General features: G+C 38.2%; 3 protein-coding genes across 3 annotated transcripts in view; 2 read left to right on the top strand and 1 right to left on the bottom strand.

Annotated features, from left to right (window-relative positions):
- The window catches only part of LOC135468126 (thyroid receptor-interacting protein 11-like), a 47,888-nt gene extending 40,737 nt beyond the window's left edge, over window positions 1-7,151 (top strand). Inside the window, 7 exon segments of the mRNA XM_064746200.1 lie at window positions 448-551; window positions 738-759; window positions 762-836; window positions 4,603-4,684; window positions 5,007-5,121; window positions 5,436-5,546; window positions 6,060-7,151. Of these exon segments, the coding sequence (XP_064602270.1) occupies window positions 448-551; window positions 738-759; window positions 762-836; window positions 4,603-4,684; window positions 5,007-5,121; window positions 5,436-5,546; window positions 6,060-6,443 (893 nt within the window). The 3' untranslated portion in view covers window positions 6,444-7,151.
- A 5,946-nt stretch (window positions 7,152-13,097) lies between these two features.
- On the bottom strand, window positions 13,098-19,681 carry LOC135466686 (uncharacterized). Its single transcript, XM_064744324.1, has 5 exons — window positions 19,427-19,681; window positions 18,182-18,302; window positions 16,672-16,769; window positions 15,306-15,825; window positions 13,098-14,539 (listed from the first exon to the last, which is right to left on the bottom strand). Exons 1-5 carry the CDS (start codon window positions 19,571-19,573, stop codon window positions 14,244-14,246), a joined length of 1,182 nt encoding a protein of 393 aa, XP_064600394.1. The 5' UTR covers window positions 19,574-19,681; the 3' UTR covers window positions 13,098-14,243.
- Window positions 19,682-19,961: 280 nt separating this feature from the next.
- On the top strand, window positions 19,962-24,143 carry LOC135469217 (uncharacterized). The gene is made up of 4 exons (XM_064747796.1): window positions 19,962-20,050; window positions 22,214-22,378; window positions 22,926-22,979; window positions 23,947-24,143. Exons 2-4 carry the CDS (start codon window positions 22,222-22,224, stop codon window positions 23,982-23,984), a joined length of 249 nt encoding a protein of 82 aa, XP_064603866.1. The 5' UTR covers window positions 19,962-20,050; window positions 22,214-22,221; the 3' UTR covers window positions 23,985-24,143.
- The last annotated feature ends 458 nt before the right edge of the window (window positions 24,144-24,601 follow it).

The raw sequence follows: 24,601 nt of genomic DNA, 5'->3' as shown, positions 1-24,601 counted from the left end.
TGAGGCCTGACTAGAGGCATTTATCATTATGTGGACATTGAATGGAATTTGGCATTCATTAGACTTAAACTGCTGAAAAATGTGTCCTGCAGAAAAATTGTAAAAAAGGGAAGGAAATGTAAAGTAAAAGACTTGCAGCAAAGAAGACAAAAGTAGAGCAGCAATGGCAGTGTGATAATTTGGGAAATGGTCACGCGTATCATTGAAATACTGTACACCAGTTAGGCTTTTGTTCACATTTTTCATTAAATGCTTAAATTTAAGCAAATTACACCCTTCCTAGTTTACATCAATACTCTGCAAATTACAGTTGTTGATTAACTGTAAACTATGTCCAGTATGGTGATGACAGTAGTGAAATGTTTCTCTCAGAAGTTCCCCAAAACCTGTAATCTGGGGACCCTGTGATGTCCATATTACATGTTAGCATGGTTTTGTGGGTTACAGACAGGGAGTCGACGCTGGCCACAGAGACAGACCACTATCGCTCCCGGATCGCTGAGCTGACCAGTGAAGTGGCCAGACTGAGGTCAGAACTGGCAGACACTAAGGTATGGATGATCAGCTTACACTTATACTTAATAAACAGAGAGAAATAAGACTTATGACAGTTTCAATTATTGATCAGAAAGCATGTGTAGAAAATATGATTATAGACTTAACTTTTTTAATTTTAAAACTTTATAAAAACACATTTATAACAGGCAACGTTATCCTATTGTGCACATTTCTTACAGAGTCAACTTGAGGAAGCATCTGATGTCTGGAGGCTGCTGCCAGACTCAGTGAGCAGCTGGACAAGAAGGAGGCCACTATCCAGGCCCTCAGAGAAGAAGGTACATCCTCAGACACACTAGCTGGCTGTGCATCAGGAGCATAAGCTGCATCTTATCACACTGTCTTTTTGGATTGTTTTATTTGTCAGTCTTATGTTCATTCTATTCACGGTTTGTTTGTTGTGTTTTTCTTTGTTTATGCCTGTGATGTACTTTCATTACTAATCATGGTTGCGTTAATCACATTACATATTTTATAGGATTTTGTGTTAAATGCATGTAGCAAACATACATCTAGAATGTGATTCACCACAGTATGGCTGAAGTATTGCTGATGTGGCATTATTCCATTATCATTCATTCTAGAACATGATACTGGGCTCTCAAGAAAACAGCAATACATGTACATGAGAAATTGTTACAGTAGACACTATAAGTATTTACATGTACTTACTGGTTGTGCAACATGTTACTGGTCTTCCCTATATAGTTTGGTTCTAAACATTTAAAAGTTGTCAAGAAACCATTTACGGATTCAGAATTTGTCCTCATTGCCTAGGGAACCTGCCACATTAAACATCACACTTTCTTGCGGAATAGATAAAGTTCCCTTTGTAGAGTTGCATTGTACATATAGGTCTTAGGTACAGTTAGGAAGATGGAGATGTATTTGGGGAATTTTTACCCTGTGGAGTTAAACATGAGTGACCATTCATCTCCTTTAGGACATTATTCTTGTTCATACCAAGGACTCGTATTTATCCCCAAATCTTCCATGATCTGTCATCATTTCTTTGTCTTTCTTAGTAAACCATGAAACGCTACCTAAAAGGCTTGGTAACAGGAATACATGCATACTGTATTATATCGCAGTGCTCTTTTAGTATGTGTACAATAGAGGTACATGTAATAATCCCTGCAGTCTACTTAAGAGAAGCACTCATCAGTACTTGAAGTCAGCTTACATGAAACTGTCCATGGGCCTTTATGTCAGAATGTTTTTTTCAGTTGTGTGTAGGACATTTTGTTTTCTGATATCAAAAGGTGTAGTCTTTATATTTAGCTTGACTGAAGATGAGTCATTTGGTCTAGTTTGTGTATGATCCAATGTCAGTTGCCCTGAACACTCCCCTGAATCAGAATATAGATAAATGTTAGATGAACACATTATGAAGACAGTAAAGTTAGACCCCCCACCCCCCACCCCAGAAAAAGTGGGATAATGCAGACAATGTCATTTTGTAGGTCTCTGTAATAGGCCTAGACTTTAAAAAAGTTTATCAGCTTTTTGGCATGGAACAAGGTGTTTATTAATAAAAATGTTATACAGCCTAGACAGTTAAGAAAATAAATCTGTGAAGTGGCTGAGTTGGTAACCTGACATGTGTTTTTGTTGAGGGAATAGTTTTACGTGAAAGATACCAAGTGAGGAGTTCGTGGTAGAAGAGACAGATATGTTAGTTTGTCTAAAGAGTGTTAGTTTACCTAACAGTCTAGACCATTGTCTAATCTCAGCTGGTAAGCCAGAGTACAGACTTCACCTCGAGGTTGCTAGCAGGGGTTGGACAAGTGTCCTATCAAACCACTGTATGCATAGTGTGGTAATAAACAGCATGGGTATTGTCTCAGCGAGAGGAATGGCCTGCTAGGTTTTGTGTCTGAATGGAATAATTAACCAGAGATGGAGGGGATTGCCCTAACTGCATGGATTGTGGTAACAGCCTGGTTTCTTAATATCAGCTGGTAATTCTGAATAAGTTCAGGTTCAGGATTCTCGCTGGTATTGGGGAAACAGTGCCTCCTGTGAACAACCCACCCACTACTAACAGGGGAGACCACCTGAGATAACAGCTAACACTGTCAGTGTGTTACTTTCACTTTCAGTTTTTTACATGCCAGTTTGGCATGGAATGGGTTCTTGTTTTTGGAATGATGTGTTGTTTGTGGATGTTTGTCTAATCTCAGCTGGTAATCTGAGTTAGAATCCAGCCATCCTCAAGTTACTAGCCGAGATTACACACGTGTCTGTCTAATCGGCATGGACTAAACAGATTTTAATTTATGTGTTATTGTTGTATATCGTTGGAATGCATCACTTCATCATTTTTATACAGTGAATGGTGTGTGTTTAATGTACCATTGCAGTTTCTGGCTCTTGCTGTTGAGAATAAGAGCAGGCTGCAGGCTTACACGGATATGGATTTAACACGCATTTCTCTACTGTGAGATTATTTTAGCCATGTGTTTATTATCAAACAGCCTTGATATTTAGCCTGTGATAATTGTTGTCTCACTGCATGGTAATAAGGCAGTTCAACTGGTGACAGCAGTGTTGGTGATTGGCTGTGCACTCAAAGGTCAGAAGTTACCTGTTGCATGCTAGGAGTCAATAACCCACAGTAAGTACTCATCGCAGGTGTGTCTTGTCGTGAACAAGCATTGTCAGTGTAGCTTTTTTTATGTCATACCTGTACTTCATTTTGCATAGCAACTTGAATTGTGTTTGTTGCAAGCATGTTTCCAGAATGCTTACAATAGCTTGCATGTCTGTGTGTGTTGTCTGTGAATAAATCCGTATAGATGACATGAGCTCCAGCTTGTTACAGACTTGTTTTCACCCCCTGCTGTGTTAAGGTTGGTTTGCTGTGCTTGTATGTAATGCTGTTGTGTTATGCTGTGGCATGTGTAAACTGGTGGCATCATAATGTGATTTGTAATAATGTATTGTGAATGTGGCTATTTGCACTGTAAGAATTGTATAATGTTGGCGTGTTTGCATGATGTTTGGGATATGAAAATGTACATGTACATGTCCACAATAATAATGTTGGGATGTGGTGTAAGGGCTGCACTGTCCTGGTGTCCTGGTGTCAGTGTGACCTACATGTATAATGTTTAGATGTTGCCTTCCACAGTGCTGTTCTCTGTGGTAATGCTATCTGTAATGTTGGGATGTTGCCTTCCACAGTGCTGTTCTCTGTGATAATGCTATATGTAATGTTGGGATGTTGCCTTCCACAGTGCTGTTTTCTGTGATAATGCTATCTGTAATGTTGGGATGTTGCCTTCCACAGTGCTGTTTTCTGTTATAATGTGACCTGTAATGTTTAGAGGTTTCCTCTCCACAGTGCTGTTCTCTGTGATAATGTGACCTGTAATGTTTAGAGGTTTCCTGTCCACAGTGCTGTTTTCTGTGTTAATGTGACCTGCCATGTTTAGAGGTTGCCTGTCCATAATGCTGCTCTGTGTGGTAATGTGCATGAGCCAAGGACCTGCTATCTCTGAGTATTACATCAGGTACTGAGGGCTATTCACCGGTCAGTACCTTCTGTGATATTCTCAGATCGCCCTGTCCTGTACAGCCTGCGTGCGCTCTGCGCTCACTGTATTTCAGCTGGCCTCACCCCCAAGCTGCTGTATGTTGCTCAGTCCGTTCTTGCATTGCTCTGTGTAGCTTATTTCTCTTGCAGCTTTCTTAACCATCCACTCAGTGTTTTGTTGTCAAATGTATTTATGAGGGTTGTTTATAGACATCATCCATTCATTCTAAGGTCATTTCGAAAATTATACTAAAGCATTTCGTAATAAAACAAGTATTAGGAATGTCTCTATCCTGCCATTGTCATATTATTGTCACTCCGCGGTCATCTGGTCACATACCAAGGTATACGACACTGGTAACAAATAATTGCATTGTCAGCCATTTTGCTTTCCCACTTTCAAACGTCCACCTTTAATACCTTCTTTGTTTGTATTTTCATTTTCTGCCATGGTGGTGGGCCTTGCAGTGACCCATGTGTGAAGAGTCTGTCTATTTTATTTACAGTTCAACTGCGAGAAGAGGCTTTGAAATCTAGCGAAGATGAAAAGAAGAAGTTGGTGACAACTTCAGAGGCTAAAGTTGATAAGTAAGAGTTGATTGATGTATAGCATGCATAGATATGATGTACACTAATCTTCAGTATAGCTCTGATGGCCACCCAGTCAAGTGTCTCTGTTTTTGTTTCATGCTTGTGTCAAAAGTTAAGGATGTATATGTAAATTGTATTGAAAAAACAGTTTGAACTGTTAGAACGTTATTTTTAGAACCATTTAAATCAGTTATCCAGTAGAACTGTCAATTTATTCATAGTCTTCGGCATAAACTTCATTTTCTGTCATGGCATTTGTATGTGCTTCTGCCATCACATGGTACATGTATTAACGTGACATGTTCTGGTCTTCCCCCAGGGTTCTGGTGAAGAACTTACTGGTTGGTTACCTGTCTACACCTCAGAGCAAACGAAATGAAGCTCTTAGGGTCATAGGTGTGGTTCTCAACTTTTCTCAAGACGATTTCCATAAAGTGAGTGCTTGTTTTCTGTACATCTGTATTTTAATAAATTGATATTGAAACTATCTGGCAATTGAAAACCAAATGCCTTCTGTCTGAAGCTGAAAATTTTCGTTGTTTGCCTATTCCCTTGCCACTGTCATCATTCATGTCTATCATCTTAAATGCATGTTGATCTTAAAATGTGGGCAGACCTCTCAGTGTCTAAAATTAAAGGTTAGGCATGGTGTAAAAATAAATGACATACTATGGTACTGCGTCATTTATTCCTCATAATTCTGTAATCCATTGTACTCTCGTACAGTGTGTGATTTTTCTATTACCAGGTGGTGGGTGACTCTCAGGGTAGCTGGATCCCAGGGTTCCTTAGGTTTGGTCGTTCCCCGTCAACCCCTCCACACTCCCCAGCCAGGGGCAGTCACGGAGGCTTGGATAAGGTGAGTGACGAGAAGAAGCAAGCAAGTTCAGTGTTCAGGGTATCTGTGAGAAAGCTGTTTGGCAAAAGCAAATTATTACATTGTGATTTTAGTGAAGGGTGGATCAAGAATGCATAAAACAAATGGTTTGAGGGGTGTTTCCACTGGTCAGTGGAATCGTTGAAATAAATGTTCAGCAGACCTTGAAACGTTCAGCAGACCTTGAAAATGCTAATGAAAAGTTTATTCTTTAAGCTGTCATTCACTGTTCTTGATTTTTTTCTGTGGGGAAAGTCATACTGCCTTATGTTTTGAAATGGGCTGAGAAATAGGCTACCAGTAGAGTACTTTTTAATCTCCACTTGAAGGTTTTGTACTTAAATGGTCATTCAGAGTAATAGAAAACATGGTATATTACTTCTTAGAATGTCTCTGAAAAGCATTTTCTTTCTTGAATGGGAACCCTGTTACGAAAAGGCTAAATATAAGTGTACATGTGCATATATGTATTTCCAACGATGTTTCTACTTTCAGTCATTTTCTGAGCTGTTTGTGAAGTTTTTGGAGAAGGAATCCAGTCCTCCGCCCCCAGTAATGCAACTGCCTGCTGAGCAAATGGCTCAGGAGACAAGACAAAAACACAAACATGATCGGGAGAAAGAGAAAGTGGAACAGAGTGCTCGCCCACCTCAGTTTAACCCGTTCACTGCCCCGCGACACGCAGTTATGCCCGTCCAGGTGGGAGGGCGCTCCTCCCCCCATGACTCTCACCTGCTCATCTCCAGCTCTTTATCACCTGCGCTACCTGTGGTTGCCCCTATAGCTGCCCGTGAGGGCACCATTACTCCAGTTTTACCAACTCAAAACGTGCCAGTGTCAAGCAGTGCGATATTAAAAGATGTGCTAAGCAGTAGATGACACCAACTGTCTTAAGCCATTATGACAAGCTTTTGTTGTTTTACACAAACTGTTGTAATATTTAAGGTAATATGTATATAACTTATGGTCTTACTTCAGAATCACATGTTTAGGCTTGGGCGTGTAAACTTTTCTTAACTTTATGGCTATTTCGGGAGAAATGAAGGTGTGCATTGTTTATTTCCATGTTTCTGTTCACTTGTGCTTAAAGGCTATGTAAGGTAATCCAGGAATGCAAGAGAAATATCACACAAGTGAGCAAGAATTTCCAGCTTGAACCTGAATATCGGAATTAGTCAGGGAAAATGTCCCCATTTGCAGGCTGATGCACTGGTGCTTACTGATGTGACTATTCTTTATACTATAGACCTTAATTATCATATAACTGTGATTCAGCTTACTCTTTTTCATTAATCTACATTACTTGAAATGGTCCAAAATTTTGGTAACAATGTACATATCAGCTGTAAACTTTTACAAAAGGAATGTTGTGTAAGATAGTTGTGTTTGGTGAGGGCATTATACATGTTGTCTATAGGTAATAACGCAGTTATTAAGGACTATGTGATATCAGAAAATCGGCTGGTTACCCAGTTGCCACATTTTAATTTGTCCGAAAATTTCATTTTAGGTATTCATTTTATCTGTTATTAAAGAAACCCAAAATGATATGCATGTTATGAATGTTCACCTGGATTTTCTAGAAATAGAGCTAGTTTTATTAAACTGTATTTGTCATTCCACATTTAGCCTGAAACTGTTTCTGTTTGATTCTATTCTTGTTTACGTTTGTAACTATCTAATGCATTTATGATATCATATCAAAGATTTCTGATTCAGATAAACCTGCAATAAACAACAGGTGTGTGTAATCTGAACTGTAGAAGGCAAGTGTCTGCGACATAAGCGAATTTGGATGTATACAATTATGACAGCTAGAATTTAGTCATTGTAAAGACAGGACTTCATGCTCACAAAAGTATTGATATACACGTGTCCAAAACAACAAGCTACATGTCTGTACTACACTTAAGTGTCCAGAATTTGTGTGAATTTATACAGTGGTTAAATCACTGTGGCAGAGTCACACTGTTTGGACACTTTTTGGACACTTTCCAACAACCACCACTGTTGACAAAAGAGGGACCATTTTGTCATGATTGTAGTTCATATCAAAAGCAATAGTTCAAATATGTCTTTCACATTTAAAAACCCAAGCTGTAAATTAGAATGCATGAAGATACATATGCACGCTATGTACATGTATGCAGTCATTGTGGAGTCATTGTATGGTGACCATTGTGGCATATTTATCATAAAAAAAATAAATAATTCCATGGTAGATGTTATCTTGTGTTGTTTTTTTTTTATCATTGTTATGCAGCTTTGATTTGCTTCTTCTCATGGTCTAACCATAGAGACAGTGCTCTTCAGAAATTTCTTTACTTTCTATACTTCTAAATCTCATTATATGCTACATTTTCCCATGTAACGACTGTCCGGGGACTAGCTGAATTAAGCATTGAGCATACACAGTACCTGTCTTCCACCAGAGGATTACTGCAGTACTTTTGGCAGGAAAGATTCCTTATTACTATATGTTTGAAACCAATGGGAGACTCGAGGATGTGCTACACAGAAGGTCCCAGTGACAACAGAACGCGTCGGTTTTTTTGTGCGACGAAGTGTTCGTGTACTTCATGTATGTTTCATGAGCAGGCATTATGTGACGTAATAAAGGGAAGAATTAATGAGTTCACAGCTTTGGACCATCTTCATACAGGTGGGAAGAAATTTTACGAGTTCCCAAAATGTCAGACACTTATTTTACATCAGTGTACAGACTTATACGCCATATTGATGAAAGAGAAGACTTCGCAAACAGCTCCATGCTCACCACAGATGTCACAAACAATAAAAATTCCCTGTTAATGGTCAGGGTTGAACTCACACCCTGTATGTCGCATAGTTGAGTCGAACACATTACCTCTTGACAATTTCCCCCCATCTTAACATAAGGCTTTAATCAGCTAACCCAAAAGTTATTGGTACTTGATACAACTGGTAAAGTTTTCCACTTTTCAACTGCAGAAGATTATCAAAATTAATTTCCAGGATGGTGATATACTTATTGTTAATGGGATCATCAAAGCAGACCAGCTTCCCATGAACTGTGACTTTAAAGTAGTAGATATAACAAAATATTGACTTACAAGCAGTTGTAATAGGACTGGTGTACTGAGCATCAATATTCCTTGACAAGATGAGGTGTCATGTCTGGTGTCTTTGACATAATCCTTACCAGCGCTCAAAGGAAACCACCAACATTGTGAGCTACAGTGATTTCTACAGTTTGTGACACTTGTCATATTAGTGGAAGGCAAGTGGTCTTCAGTGAACTTCATGTAAGAACACACAAGTAAATTCTTGGAACACCTGTTGTCTCCACATCCCACAGTTATCCATACAAGCAGTGGAATCTTGAAAAATGGGGTTGAATCTACATTATGTTCGACTTAATGATTGGAAGGCAGTTACCTGAAGTGGGCCAAATCAGGCAAAGCCAACTGCTCCATGGTTTCATGATCCCCGATGACTAGACTATGTAGCTAAATGTAACACAACACAATAATGTTCCACTGGGATGTGCCTCATGAGTTTGTAGCATTGTCAGGCAAATTAGTGAGTGAGTGAGTGCTTGGGGTTTAACGTCGTACTCAACAATTTTTCAGTCATATGTCGACGAAGGAATCATTAGGGTGCATGTACGTGTAATGTGCCTCCTTGTTGCAGGACGGATTTCCACCGCTCTTTTATTTAGTGCTGCTTCACTGAGACGACTTACCGAAGGCAAGTAAGCCGCCCCGCCCGAGCCATTATACTGATACGGGTCAACCAGTCGTTGCACTATCCCCTTCATGCTGAACGCCAAGCGAGGAAGTTACAACTTCCTCTTTTAATGTCTTAGGTGTGACTCGATCAAGGATTGATCCTGGATCTACCGGCCCCCAAGCGGACGCTCTACCAACTGTGCTATCCGGGCCGGTTGGCAAATTAGTGTGACTTAGTACATACGATTATATGCAGTAATATTTTCTAAAAATTTAGCACATCTTCAGAATTTCTCATGCAGTGTGTGCTCTAGTTATCTCTGTTAAGGACAGGTGTGTTGAAAACCTCGACCTACCATGTACCATCGTCCCACAGGTGTGGACTGGGCATGGAAGCCGGACAAATCTGTGTGTGTCATTCCAGTCAATTTCACTGTCATTTTATAAACCATGCACCATATTTCAGATCATTGTGACAAGAGTTTCTGAACACAGTTTTCTAAAATATAAGTGTGACAAACATTGGAATAATTATGAGGCAAACTTGTAGTCAGTCACTTACTCATTAGAATAAACAAATAAAAACAAATAATGTTGGGCTTTAAACATTGTATTTTAACATCTCATATATTTTGTCTCAAAATGTCAGAACTGTACATGGATTTCTGAGTGGTGACCAGTTTTTTCCTATCTATGGGGCCAAACGAAATACAAATAAAGAAGAACAAAAACATAGCAGCCTAAAACTCCCTTAAAATAACCTGACAAATTGATTACAATTAACTCCTTCAGTCAATGTGAACTAGGTTACACAGTATAAGAAGTCTGACAAGGAAAACACAAAACTCATGTTCACAGCCTCTCTGTGTACTGTTAACAGGTTGCTGGCCCCATTTCAAACAGTGAAAATATCTGACATACTATAAGATGAGAACTTTCATGAGCCACGATTATCATGGTGTGATTGTCGAATCAATGCCTCAAAATTGAATTGTCAAAAGAAAACAGAACATTATCTTATGTAATTGCAGTATCTCGCGTAAATTTGTAGCATCCGACAATATGCAAAATCAGAACACTGTCCATGAAGCAGATGTCCTACTTTCATTCCACTTATTGACATGCGTAATGAGTCCTTACAACAATCATGCCGTATGTGTACACATACTGTGATGTGTTTTACACAAGAGCATTGCCAGACCAGGAAGTGATTAACAAGTATATTGTGACAATGCTGTCAAATAAATAACTCAAAGTAGTCATGATTATGACACCGACTACCAATGGCCAACTATTTAAAATAGCACCATCTCACAGAACTGTGATGATACCCAGATATTCGTCACTGACATTTTGATAGCATGCACTGTATGTATAAAACTTACTCTCCATTCATATACATGTCAATATGGAGGACGGTAGCCAGTAGGCCTACATTCAGTAACAACATAATGATGGCTACTTCTTTAATAATTTTTTCACCCAGACCACTGTGAAACAGGTTTCCTTTGTCATGTTTATACTAGAGTTTAAATAAATAAATTTCAAAAAAAAGAAATCAATGTTATGAAAACAGACAAAAGCATAATGAAAAGAAAAACTGAAATGAAGTGTCTACAATGATGCAGCTGACATCTTCCATTTGTAACCATCATACACATGATATAAAATAACTCAAGCAAGAAACTTAAGACAGGGAAATTATAAATAACCAAAATTTATAATCCACAAATAAAAAAATACACATCCCATGGGCTACTGTTAAGATTTTTTTTTTACTATTTGATATCATGGGATTAGACTCTGGAATAAGGAGATGGGGAAGCATTTTGACAGATCTTTCAACACTAAGTGAACAAGCCCTACTTGTATACTCAGGCAGATATAAAATATTCATTATATAAGAACTATAGGGCTTCACAGCTGCTCACATGACAGGTTTTCATCCGAGTAATCACCATAACATTGGAAGAAACATGTCTAAAAGGAAGTACATGTACTGTTTATTTGTAACAGACAACAAGATTTGATCACTTTAACTTTAAAAACCTGTATACATATTCTAGCACCACAGAGGTTGTCTATCCACAGTTGACTGTAACACAGATGTAGTCTATCCACAGCTTACATCACCTGACAGTACTTCTATCATCGTGGAAAAATGAGTAGATCCCTTATGTGGATCTGTTCCTTAACATCACCTCAGAGAAATGATGGACTAAAGAATAATAATCAACAGATTTATATAAAACTGTATAAATAAGGCAACAGACTGAATCACATCTGATGCTGACAGACCAGTCTTCAACTTAATTAAAGAATAAAATCACATTTGTTGAGTACAGAGTTTACAATTTGTAGTGTACTTGTTACATGTATATGCAATGTATGCATATTTGCACCAATGATGTTAAAGCTTTTCTAAATTTGTGGCTTTACGCAAGGGCTGAATGACATAACTTTTTTCTTGGATGACATAATATGTGAAAATGGAAATGACAGCAAGATCTTCCAAAATATGAAAAAATTGGGATACCCTGTTAATAAGTACTTATAACAGGGAAAGGCAATCAAAATAATGTTAAACCTTATCAGTGAACTGTAAGTAAGACTGCATGGCTTTGAAACAGCAGTGGTTCTTTAAAGTGGAGCATTGATACTGTACTTCGTAAGTTTTTTATTTATGCCAGCCGCCTTTTACATTTATTGCTTAGACAGTGAGCTCTGCACTTAAAACCTTTACATTCACATACTGACGTGTGTGTTTTTGCATTAGCAAACTAGCTAACTCTTTCCTCTGACACAACAGTTACAAGCAACAATAGGGTCACCCATATTGAGTGTTAACACTTCATTAACACGTCAAAAGAACATAATCTAAACATTTCCAGTTTCCAAACAAAGCTCTGCTCATTGTCCAACAGCCTCTTTCCACCACATCTTTGACAACATGACTTTCATAAAATATTTGAAAAATTCACAAAATGTTTTGTGAAAGTGGATCCCTGCACTTGCCATTACTGCAAATACCTGCGACAGAAGCCAATATTGTCGCTGCTTCATTGTCATGGTAGATATGTTTAGGAAACTTCACATAAGATTTGTGACACAGATCTTGCGTAACAATGCATAAAATAGATGTATTTAACTTTTGAGAATAAAAAAGCATGTTAATGTGATCGAGGGAATCCATTCGTGCCTTTACTGTATGTATACATGTAACTGTACTAGAGCAGGGCATTTGGGCCATACCTGAGAACACATCACCTAGAACCATGTATCAGCTTTGTTTTACCAGCTGACAAAATATAAGATGAACTTCCAGCCATAACGCACCTTATCAGTTAAGCTGTAATATTCCACATTGAAGACGATTTCTGGTGTAATAATCTAGTTTGGCTCCAATCACATTTCAGATTCTAACCAAACCACATATTCAATTTTAAAAGTAATTGGCTTATTTCTAAGGCACAGCAAACCAATCTATATCAGATGCTTTAATACTGCTTGTATGGTCACGTGCGATGTGACAGGGGAGAAGGACCATGTAAGCAAATACATGCTGCCACTTGCAATCACTGTACACACGAGGACTGATGGAGATCAGATTTATTAAGAAGGAAAACACCAACTCAATTAATCTGACATCTACTGATCTATAAGCACTGCGGTGGATTGATAACACTGAATTCCCGTTCATATACACGAACGGTTCAAATATGACAATAACATACCACTTTTAACTATTGACAAGTATTAATGTTTTACCCCTTTGAGGTTTTATGACTAGTTTAAAATAACCTGCCTTCCAACGTCACAATCTTATCATCACTGCATGTAGCAGTATATGCATAAATTACACTTATTCTACACTTATTAATTTACAATTAATCTTACACCACGATTAAACACTTTCCCGCATAATCCCACAATTCCCATTATAACAATCTCTTTGGACATAGAATATAACGTAACTTAATTTTTGTCTCTTTTTCTAATCTCATCATATTTTCTTTTCGCTGTCATCTTTTGTTTGGTATGATATGCTATAAACACATCTTTCATACGCATGCAATGAGAAGTCCATTAAATCCTTGTTAGTTGTAAGTTAAGCACTGTGCGTGTCAGAAGACACCAGTATACTAGGTAATGACTATATACACGTAATGTATCACAGTTTCCATGAATTGCATACAGATTAGACAGGCAAAGGGAATACTGACATCGGTGTCAACAGAAGCTTATCTACCACTCACGGTAATCATTTAAATGTTTCATACCATTATGTTTTGCCTTCACAAGTCTCTACCATCATACATACTGAACGATTCTTATTGCGCAAATTACTTTACGACTTAACATAGTTAATTTCCATTCTAAAATAAAATGTGCAGACATTTGTAAATTTCCATCAAATGTTCTCTGTATGAGCCGAGGAAAATAAAAGAGCCATAGTTCATACATCACTTCATTTCAGCACAGATTATAGTTCATCTTTTCAGGCTGTAAATTCACAATCCAGAAATCCATTTACAAAAAAATGCTAGTATCAATAAGTTACTATGAGCAACATCAAAAACATATATGCCACACTATCTGGTTAAAAATGAAACCAAAATTTCAAAATGCAAAATGAGTTTACTCATGTGATAACATCATTAAAAATTCAAGTGACAAAGAATTCTACATGGATTTTGACAATATTATTAACTTTCCCAAGAGCGTGTGATGGGACGAAATTATCTGCACATCAAATCACCTCAATTTCATTTACTTTTTTTTTAACCCTCTCCCGTGAGAGAATGCTGTAGTTTCACCAAACATCCTGTTTCCATCGTCCAAAACAAATAACTCATCATCACAAACTCTCAGTCTGTGCAAATATTACCGATGATATCATGCTTAATCTCAAAAAATTTACTTCATTTGAGTAAAATCATTTTCAGTGGACTTCCGGGGCAAATGTAGATCACATGATGGTACAATGACAGTTGTGAGTTGTCTGCTCTTGGACTTCCTCTGTCTCCTCCCTGAAGAGTGCACCACAGCCACAGAATTTACTGGACTCAAAATACGCTATAAAGTTCTTTTGGCAATCCTGGATGAAGTCCTCATATTGCCTGTCCAAGTCTCTAGCAGCAGCAATCTGCTCCACTCTGGCAGGAACTTCCAACGCTTTGGCGCAGTCAATAGAACACGCCCAATGTTGGAAAGGCACACAGGTATTGCCCAAGTAGGGATTCTTAAATGTGATAACTTTGTAACCTGTGAACAGCAAATAGAGAAAAGTAGTTAAAAGTGATCACATGTATGTTTATTTATTTACTTCATTACTGTCAGCAGACCCGACATCAAACCCTGGTTGAGTCATACCAAAGACTTTGAAAATGATGCTTGTTGCAGCCTCGCTTGGCCTTCAGCACTGAAAGCTTAGAGCAGGGAAACCCGCGCGTTGACCCAGCATCAGCATAATGTGACTGGCACGATGCTTCAATGGTCACATCATTTTGGCGGCGTGGGCTCGCTCAGCCACAAGAATACAAATTACATGTCATATGACAGTTATTATGTCATCATATGACTGAAAACTTGTTAAGAACAAGCCACATCTGAACCTGCCACCTCACTGGTCGGAGCCCAATGACCTGTGCCAGAGAGAGGGTTTTTGGAGTTGTTACAATGCTACCTTCTGTGCATCTTTAATTTCTGGTGTTCCTCACACTGGATTCATATGGTCAACCCATGCAAATTCAAAATGAAATGCTACATGTACTTTCTCAGATATTTCTATATTCATGTTTAATCACTTCTGAGCACAAGAACTTACCTCTAGACTTAAGTACATTAACATACATATATATACCTCCATTGGATTATCTAAACAAGAACTGACAAATCTGATCAGTAAACAAATTACCTTACATCAACAGTCCATGATTAATTATTTACATGTAAATGAACTCAAGAAAGCTACATCAAGAGACAGGTGAGAGATAGGGCTTATGTGGCTCACCGTTGTACAACAACTTACCTGAATGACTGGCCAGGCATGCCTGGTTACAATAGTTACATATATTAAAGTTGTCATAAATATCCGAGATGTAGTCCTTGATCACCACAGCAACTCCGTGGTCTGAATAGAAATCCACTTTTGAACCAATCAGGGACTTGGCAGCCCAGAATTCCAACGTCTCGGTAATATCCATGTTTGCATCGTTACTCCCACTCACGGGAATAATGCGAAAGTTTACATCCGTGTGGTACCACATGAACGTTGCCTTAAAATAGTTGTGATTGCCATGGCGATGAACTGTTTCGATGGACGGCATCTTGAGCAAAAAGCCAGGCAGGGCATCCAGCAGGTTATTGTCTAGGAGCACCGTTTTGAGTTTACGACAAAATGTCAGTGAGTAAGGAATGGAGTGCACCTGGAGTTTATTGTTGGTGAGGGCCAGGTACTCCAGCCTTGACATACGGCCTATGTCAGCAGGAAGATGGTCCAGGCTGTTGTACTTCAGGGACAAATACGTCACGTTAGGGCACTTGAATAACTGAAAGTAAAAAAAATATTCCACATGTATTAAAATTTGTTGGGGTTGTAAAGATAATAATTTCATTTCGCTCAATTATCACTCAGCTTCCTCGATGTAAAGAAAAACACACTGAAACACTGGCTTTCCCACATGTGACAAAAATGTTCAACTTCAGGGCAAGCTGAATGTGTATGCTAGTGTTGTTACTGGCGACAGGCAAGTGGTCTCCAATAATGTTGAAGGCAAAAGGATAACGAAACAGTAAGAGAAATGCTGTTGACTTCTTCCGGATGGATCCTACGAACTTGATATACCACCACTCAACGTCACAACATCCTTACTTTTCATTCCAGTCTCACTGAAAGCAATTATGGGGTCATAATGTCACAGAAATATTGCACAGTTGCATGCAGCCAATGTGTGAGACATCAAAATGGCTTATTAGCAATAATACTGATTATGACTGGTCAAATTCTTCTTATTTCTCGTCTGATAGTTCATGAAGGTCTTCTGTCAGGAAGGCCACGATTACCCCTTATGTTTATGACAATCTAAAGACAAGCATTTTAAAGACAAGCATTTCAATTATGTGAACTTCACACCCACTAAGAATGAACTTTGTAAGTGTTACTCTAATTCTTCATCAATTTCAACTACCACTGCAATTAATATCTTGAAACATTCTAAGAGAGTTAAGAAATAATTTGAACAGTTTTACTTGCATCTTTTAAATCATTTATGGCACCATTTTCACAAAAATGTGCATAAATTCCACTATAAACGGTGATTCAGTTGAAGATTTACAGTCTATTATTCTGATCAATGACAAAATACCGTCACTATCCCTCTGGTGATATAACATACCTCTCTAGGTAATTTGTTATCTTCTCCATATTTGAATATACTATCCAGGTGAAACTCTGTGAACTGATGATAACTAAGGTAGGTTGACAGTAATGTGTCTGAAATGAAAACAACAATACTGATCAATGTTGGGAACATCAGGTGAAGCAGGTAGGCAGAAAACTGAAAAATCATAAATTCTTAACATTTTGAAATTTAAAGGAATTTGTAAATACATCACTTCAAGTTCTAAATAAATGGTGATAAATAAATCCATCTAGTTCTTCACATATTTTGTGAACATTTGAGACTTTAAAACATATTATGGCACCTCTGGTACATAAAACTCTATAATAGAAATTGTGATATTTCTTTATTTATTTATTTATTTGATTGTTGTTTTCACAATGTGCTCATGAATATTTCACTTTTATGACACAAGTAAGTTTTATGAGTGGAGTAAACTTGATTGCCTGGAGTAACCCACAGACCATTGGAAAGTAAATATCTAACTATTTCACACAGCCGCAGAGCAAGATACTTTTGCTACTCTGAGAGCCTTGAGAACCCTTTCGAATACTTATTGCCAATATAGCCCAGAGGTGGCAGAAATGGTAACAAGGAAGCTAGACTAGAAGTACCCTAAATGATCATAAATTTCATCCGAGACTAACTTGCCCATTTTTCCTCATTCTGAGAGTTCTGTTTATTTTAGAAAGGTGTTTTGAGGTTTGCCTGGCACACGGGGTCATATTCTACTAGAAAATTGTAAGTTTCAGCACCATAAATAATATTTTATGACATTTATTTGCCTCCAAAAATGCATTTTTGTGGGAGAAATTTTAAATCATTTAGAATATTCAGCAAATGTTTTAGGAGAGTGGCAAATATTTTAGGGCTTTTTAGTTTCAATGTTATAGACATTTTTGTGATGCCTTGGTGACAATAAAAACGTGATAGCACTGTGTGACCGCTTACCTAGTCTACAGAATACTGGAGACAACTTGTCTCCCACCAATATGACATGTGAGTTTGGCCTATCCATACAGTAACACCATACTTAGAGAAAATTGTCACCAAAATGTTTAAGATTTGTGGTTTACCCCGGGCACTTGACTAAAAGGTTTAGGTACGACACTAAAACAATTGAAATTTTTAAGTGCATCAAAGATCTCACCTGCAGGAGGCACATGGATGCTAACCATCAGCTCAATACATACAGTACTGAATTTGTGAATTTGGTAATTCACAATAATTAATATGCACCCAAAGCTGATCATTAACAATGAAACATCCACCTCATGTTATTGTGCTTCACATGTGTGCAAAACCTCAGCCCAACGCATGCAGTATTTTTTCAGATGCCACCATTAACATTTACTGTAACATTGCTTTCCCTGTTATTGGATGCCCACTCTGCCACTGAAGCTCACATGTGACATAAGTTATGCTTTTCTTAGTACCGGAGAGCTAATAATTGACATAAAAAGTAGAATTTAGCAGATGCATAGGGCTTAACTGCAGCACACACCTCCTGACTTTTTGAGCCTTCCTTCCTGCTCTCGCTTCACCTCCTGATACACCAGCTGCAGCACATACTTCTGACGCTTGTGCAGAGCCACAGAAAGGAACCAGAGAGACTGTGGTATGTCCTACAACCAACAGAAAGAGTCGTAGTAAAGATTATGTGTGACTTATTGTACATGTAGCTCTAGTTTCTTAATTCGCTGCGAGACTATGCAAGGCAAACACATGTGCTTTCCCTTATTATACACTACTCTGATAACCTAGGATCAGCATTTCACATATGTTATTATTATATGTTATTTTGTCATAAAACAAACATGGCTAATACAGAACTGGGTACACGACCAATATCTTATGATTCTTATCTCATATGATAAAATGCTTCCAAGCAATTTCTCCCTTGAATCCTATATTTAACAAGGTTCAAATGCATCATCAACATATCTGACAAAAGCCTTGGTGGGTACAGCCTATGCATGAGAACATTTCACTTGTCTTCAGGACTCCTTTTGGTCAAGAAAATCTACTACCTCAATGTAAAAACTGATTAGCACACCAGTAACCCTTTCCCACATAATTCAACCTAATTAGTACAAATGTATAATGTTAGGGTACATTTATGGGCATACAGATGACCATTAACAAAATGGCTGCCCTTCAACCTGTGCCCAACAAAATCTCCAGACTTACAATCACAGCAGAACCAGCTGGCCAGCCAGTGGTATCATGCATGGATCGATATTGCCAGAACAAGAGAGAGACGGCAAGGGTTCTGAAAGTGTAAATAGTCATACTGCATGTAGTCATACTACTTGTAAAACACAGAAACACTGCCATGGAATTCCTGCTATTTCATCTGCACATAAATACCAAATAATGCTGTATACGAAAGTAGCGGTAACAGGTGTGTACAGGCAGAACACCTAACTTAAGCCTCAAAGAAACCGCAGCATTTTCTCATTTAATCTCCTCGCATAAAGCCATAGGTTAAACTACAATAGCTGGATTGAACATGCAGCCTTGTAGATCATCACATGAACTTCTGGTGTGAACTGTAATATGCCTTATCACTTAATACTGCCTCGAATACGGCAAGACACAACCCAGCAGTATATCAGTGAGGCAGTTGTTCTCTCTCTCTTCATTTATATTATGATGGATTTTAATATCCAATGTATTTTGCAAACATATCATCTCTTTTATAAGATGATAGCAATATCATCAGCTGTGTCATTTTCACTACCCTCACCCCTAAATCCTCCAAAGCATCAATGCACCCAAAACACTCCCCGGCTTTGTCCAACAGTTTGAGTTTCCATTCATGCCAAAGTCGAAGGTCGGACTGAAATCTCTTCAGTAACAGCAATTCAAAGCCATAGAATATTTCTGCAGCCATAGTAGAAGCCCATTCCTCAAAGCTTCTAATGGCTACAGATTCCCGACGTCAGATAGACGGGAAAGTAATCCAAGTCAGCACCAATCTGTGTTCTTCTGCGTGCCGACCATGTTCATCCGGACACGATCTGCCTGTCAACTTACAGCGCTCTCTATTGGCATGTTAAACTTGCACCACTACGACGGGCGACAACTCTACCTCTAAAATTAACTTTTATTTTGTCTTTGTTCACTGATAAAGACTTGTGTGTAAGCAACTGACACGTAGAATTTCACAATATGTGTAGAACTTTTGCTAAAAATGTTCCTCCATGTGCCCAGTTCTGAATTATCACCTATTTTTAAAAAGGCGTTTTACATTGCTTTCTGCAGTTATCTTCCCTTGCAATCCGGGTCACCTTGCGGCCATTTGTACATTAGCCTCTTGACACCGGGGACGTGTGCGTTCGATTGCCTCTGTTCTGATTAAGTTTCGAAGGTAAACGTTTTCTAAATGTGACTAGTGAATTTGTAAGGACCTATCTTGACATATTTATTGTTTGTTGGCAACGCGATTCAAAGCTAGTAATTGGGGTGAAGCGTTAGTTTCGAACACTTAATATTGAAGCAAACATAGAGGACCCAGTTATCGTGACTAACATGAAAATTTAGCCTTGACTGCATAAAGTTTTGCCGGCTTTGGCGTTATTCATAGTTTTCAACATGGACTTCATGGCTTGTATTTGTCTTTTTGCCGTTGATCCACTTATTCAGCTGTTCATTGTGAAAAGCATCTTTCAATCGCCCCCAGGTGGCTACATGTATTTCAACTCCTCTCTTAAAAATGAGCGGGCGAAGTATCATAGCGACAGCGGAAGACTAGGATAAACTGTACACCGTTTCACGCCGAGTCCGATAAGTCTCAGCAGTCCAAAAACAGATTTTAACTGTGGTTCTGGCCTTTCAGCTCCCCCGCACACGCAACATCCTACATGTATTCAGCTTGGTAAGGAAAAAGCTCCTGAAAAAGTTACTGTCCCTTGATGGCACATGCATGTTAAACTTGAGAAGACGAGCCTAATGGCCGCCTGCTTTGAAATGATTTGCTGCATTGTGAATATTGAGCTGGTGTGCCATTACCAAATGGAATATTCTTCAGGTGTTGCACGTGCTGACAAGAGGTAATAGCCAGTGTTGACACCTGTTTTGGACTGCAGCCATCATTCAGAGAGGATTTATATGTTTATTTATTTGACTGGTGTTTTACGCTGTACTCAAGAATATTTCACTTATACGACGGCAGCCAGCATTATGGTGGGAGGAAACCAGGCAGAGCCCGGGGGAAACCCACAACTGTCCACTTACGGTGTTCAGAAAGTACTTATTGGATATGGCGTGAAAAGGTGTATGGGTTACCATTGGCTGCTGCTGTGGCTATGATACTCCGCTAGCCCAGTAGAAAGAGATGAGTTGAAATGGTCACCTGGGGCTAGCGTCCTAGGCAGTCCTGCATGATGGCACCTTTGCTCTGACCTAGCCCTGGATGACCATTTTTATTTTTTTATAAGTGGATGATGGTCACCTGGAGGAAGCATCATAAAATTTTGGAAAACAGTCAATTACTAACCTCTCCAACCTGTCCAGTTACTCTTTTACAATGCTTATGGTCCTAGACTGCCAGAAAGATAAAATCCCAAGCTGTCGATCTACAAATATGCACGCTACAGGGCAGCCTCACCTTTATTCATCAGCAGCCTGCTCGTACACAGCTTATATACTCCTGTCACAGGAGACGCACTATAAGCAGCTGAGGTGGGAGGTGACATAACTCTGGAACTACTCAAATAAATAAATATAAGGATGTGTCACTGTACTGTAATGACTTCAAAATAATAACAGAGTGAAGGTGCCTTCATGCAGGACTGGCCCTAGGACTATAAATATGAAACCACAATATAATAGGGTCAAGACTTCGCTTCTCTAGCAGTGTACATACTATTGTGCTTTTAAGTGGTATTGGGTTAGTGATGAGTCAAGGGTGTCATGGATTGCATCTTCTTGGTTTATTTAGTGCAGCATCTGAGTTCAGATGCTAGCATTTTTTTTATACATAGTCTGAATTTTCTGACTAGGAATTGGATCATAAGCTTTTATGATGTCATGCAGTTCTAGTCAAGGGTCCTTTCATTTAAAATGATTATCATGTATATCTGCTGCAACTTCTAGTCAGAAAATTTGGGCTGACATTTTTAAGCTCATACATGTACTTGAGAAAGGTTGCTTGTATCTTCTCTGAATAAATAGTGTTAAATAAACCAAAAAGTTGGGTTCCATAAAATACCCTTGACTTATTTTTTTGTGGCTTTGTACAAAATGTAAATAAATTCTTCCAGTGATGACAGAAAAGATGACAGAGATGAAATATTAAATATTGTCATGTATTATTAAGCGTTGAAAAATTGAGTCATCGTGGCTTCAATACTTATTTATGAGTGTGTACTTGAAATATATGTGTGTTTGATAAGTAGCACCATTTTTTTTTTATAGTTTTGATATCAACTCTCTTTTCTCTTGAAAGTTTAACTGTAGCCAGGTGCTGTTTAATCTATTGTTTCCTTAGCAGTGGTAATAATAGCTTTTCCTTTCAATTTTGTGCTCACAGACAGCAAGATGCCAACCGGGGTGCCTATGCGGTATCCATACTCGCTGTCAGCAAAACTGGCAAGATTTCCTTACAAGTGGTTTTGGAATAACAGCCGCTTTGTACGCTTTCTGGGATTGAGTTTAGTTCTCACATTTCCAATCTTCTATAAAATACACAGAGGAGGTGAGTTTGCGGTCAGATTTGAAATGTAACAAGTCACTTTATGTAATAAAATGATGCACATTTATTTGTGAGAGCTATGTGTAATAAAAGACTTCAGTGCCTTCAGTATTATGAAATTGCATGCGGTCACAATTTGTGAGTTTCTCTTTAAGCAAAGGCGTAAGCCAAACAGCTTTAAATCATGAATGACTGTACATATTCTTTGTTGCTCCAAAGTATTTACACTTATATAGAAATAAAGATGTAAAGTGTGGGCTCTAATCTATGTCTTGCTGGACAAGTAGTCTTATTTGATTCCTAGTGGCAATTTAGATGGTTAAGAAGGCTAAATCTGGTGTAATGTTGTCTTGAAAAGGACATTTTTGGTCAATATTTGGGTGGGCAGCTTGCAAGTATCAGTTTGCGTCATGAAATGGAAAAACATTTAATAGACAGATTATCAGTGTTTATAATAGAGTAAACATGTACATGTAGCTATCATTATATACATCGTCATGTGTTTTGTATAGCGAGTGTTATATTCAATTTTTCTTTCTATCTGTTCCAGTCAACTCACCAGCAAACAAACAGCAATGGGCTGAGATCAGAAAGAAGCGAGATCGTGAGTATTTTTTTATGTTCTAACATCTTAAGCTTGTCACCTCTGTCGGTGTTATACCATCTGGTAATCCCCATCAAGGTTAGAATTTGTCTTCTAAGGTTAAAATTACCATAAACAGCTTGTGCACAACACTACGAATACTTAAAAGAAAAGATTACATTTATGCAACCTACACCTTAAATGAAAGAGGTATACAAGTTGTATGGAATTGTATTTTTTTTTCCTTTTTGTTTTGGAAGGAAAGAAAACGTGTTTTCAGTGTTGGAACATTGAAAGTCCCTGCATGTTTTAGGCTTGTCCAATGAAAGGTCACCTTTCCTCCTCGTGAATATTCATTGCGATGTCACTGTGCTTTAGGTTTTACTCCTACCACATGATTAATGTGCATTTCTAGTCTCAGCTAAATATATAGGTATAAATGTATATGTAACCGTGGATTTTAAGGTCTGTGAAAGCCAGTTCTAAAAAGGAAGAGTTTGGTATGTACTAGAGAGCTACATCATGCCCACATGCATCGCTGTAGGCTGCCAAAATGTGTCTGTAAAGCCATGACCTGAATAGCAGCTGGGCATAGCTAAGCACAACGACGTATGTAATCTGTTAAAATGGCGGCCTAAAGGAAACTTTTAATGTTTATCTGTTAAATATTCAATTAAGAAGCACTGCTGGCAGAAAATTGAAATGGTTTATTTAACCTTAGGTATAGCTCTTTCATTTAAGGTATAGGTTGTACAAATGTGTTGTATTCTTTTAAATACCAAAAAAGCTGCATTATGTGTAGTAGTATAAATATTGATATAGTATAGTATGTAATGATATTTTTTACTATGGCATTAAATGCATATTCAACTAGATAAAAATTGTTGTTTTGTAATTTCTTTAGATAAGATATTCAGTTGAATAATAACCTTATTATGAGTGTATGAGTTCACCAGAGTTATTTGATGTACATTTGTGCTTCTTTCAGACACCCATTTTGACCCTCCTTCCGCTGGCCACCATTGACGTCTCTGTCTCTAGTATTGTCATCCAGATGTTAAAGCAGATGTGTGCGAGTTGAACCTGCCAGTGACATTATATATCTTTTCTTTTTCAGACAGATTTATTCTGTCTGGAGTGTTCTATGTGCTAATTTTCAACTAGAATTAAACAATATCCATGAAAGAAAAATATTTTGTGGGTGTTTGTTCTTAAATGCATTATAGTTTCTGCACTGAAGTGTTGGTCATCCAAAGGCCAATAAGGGCTTCACTTGAAATTGCTCTTTCTTGATATGATGTTCATTAACCTGATTAACATTTATGTCATGTCTGATCATCAGAGAGACAAGGCATGTTCACTTAAAGTCAGTCTGTCCTCCCTCCTATTTTTGTGGGAAACCCCTGTTCTGAGTGGTCCACACGCTTGACATATAGTTTAAGTGATGAGTTGTCTTAACTTTCAGTCTGATCTGGCTGGCTTGACTCCAAGTGGATTAGAATCTGTATTATACCAATCCAATTTTTCACTGGTGAAGTTTTTATGCTGGCGCTGTCATTTCTGTAATGAAGTTGTGAGCCTTTGCACAGGCCGAACAGTTAGGATGACTTGCATGCTGGAGGTCGTTTCAACCAAGTCATTGC

Source organism: Liolophura sinensis, chromosome 6 (assembly GCF_032854445.1).
Source record: "Liolophura sinensis isolate JHLJ2023 chromosome 6, CUHK_Ljap_v2, whole genome shotgun sequence".
NCBI lineage: Eukaryota > Metazoa > Mollusca > Polyplacophora > Chitonida > Chitonidae > Liolophura > Liolophura sinensis.
This window is presented reverse-complemented; position numbering and strand designations above follow the sequence as displayed.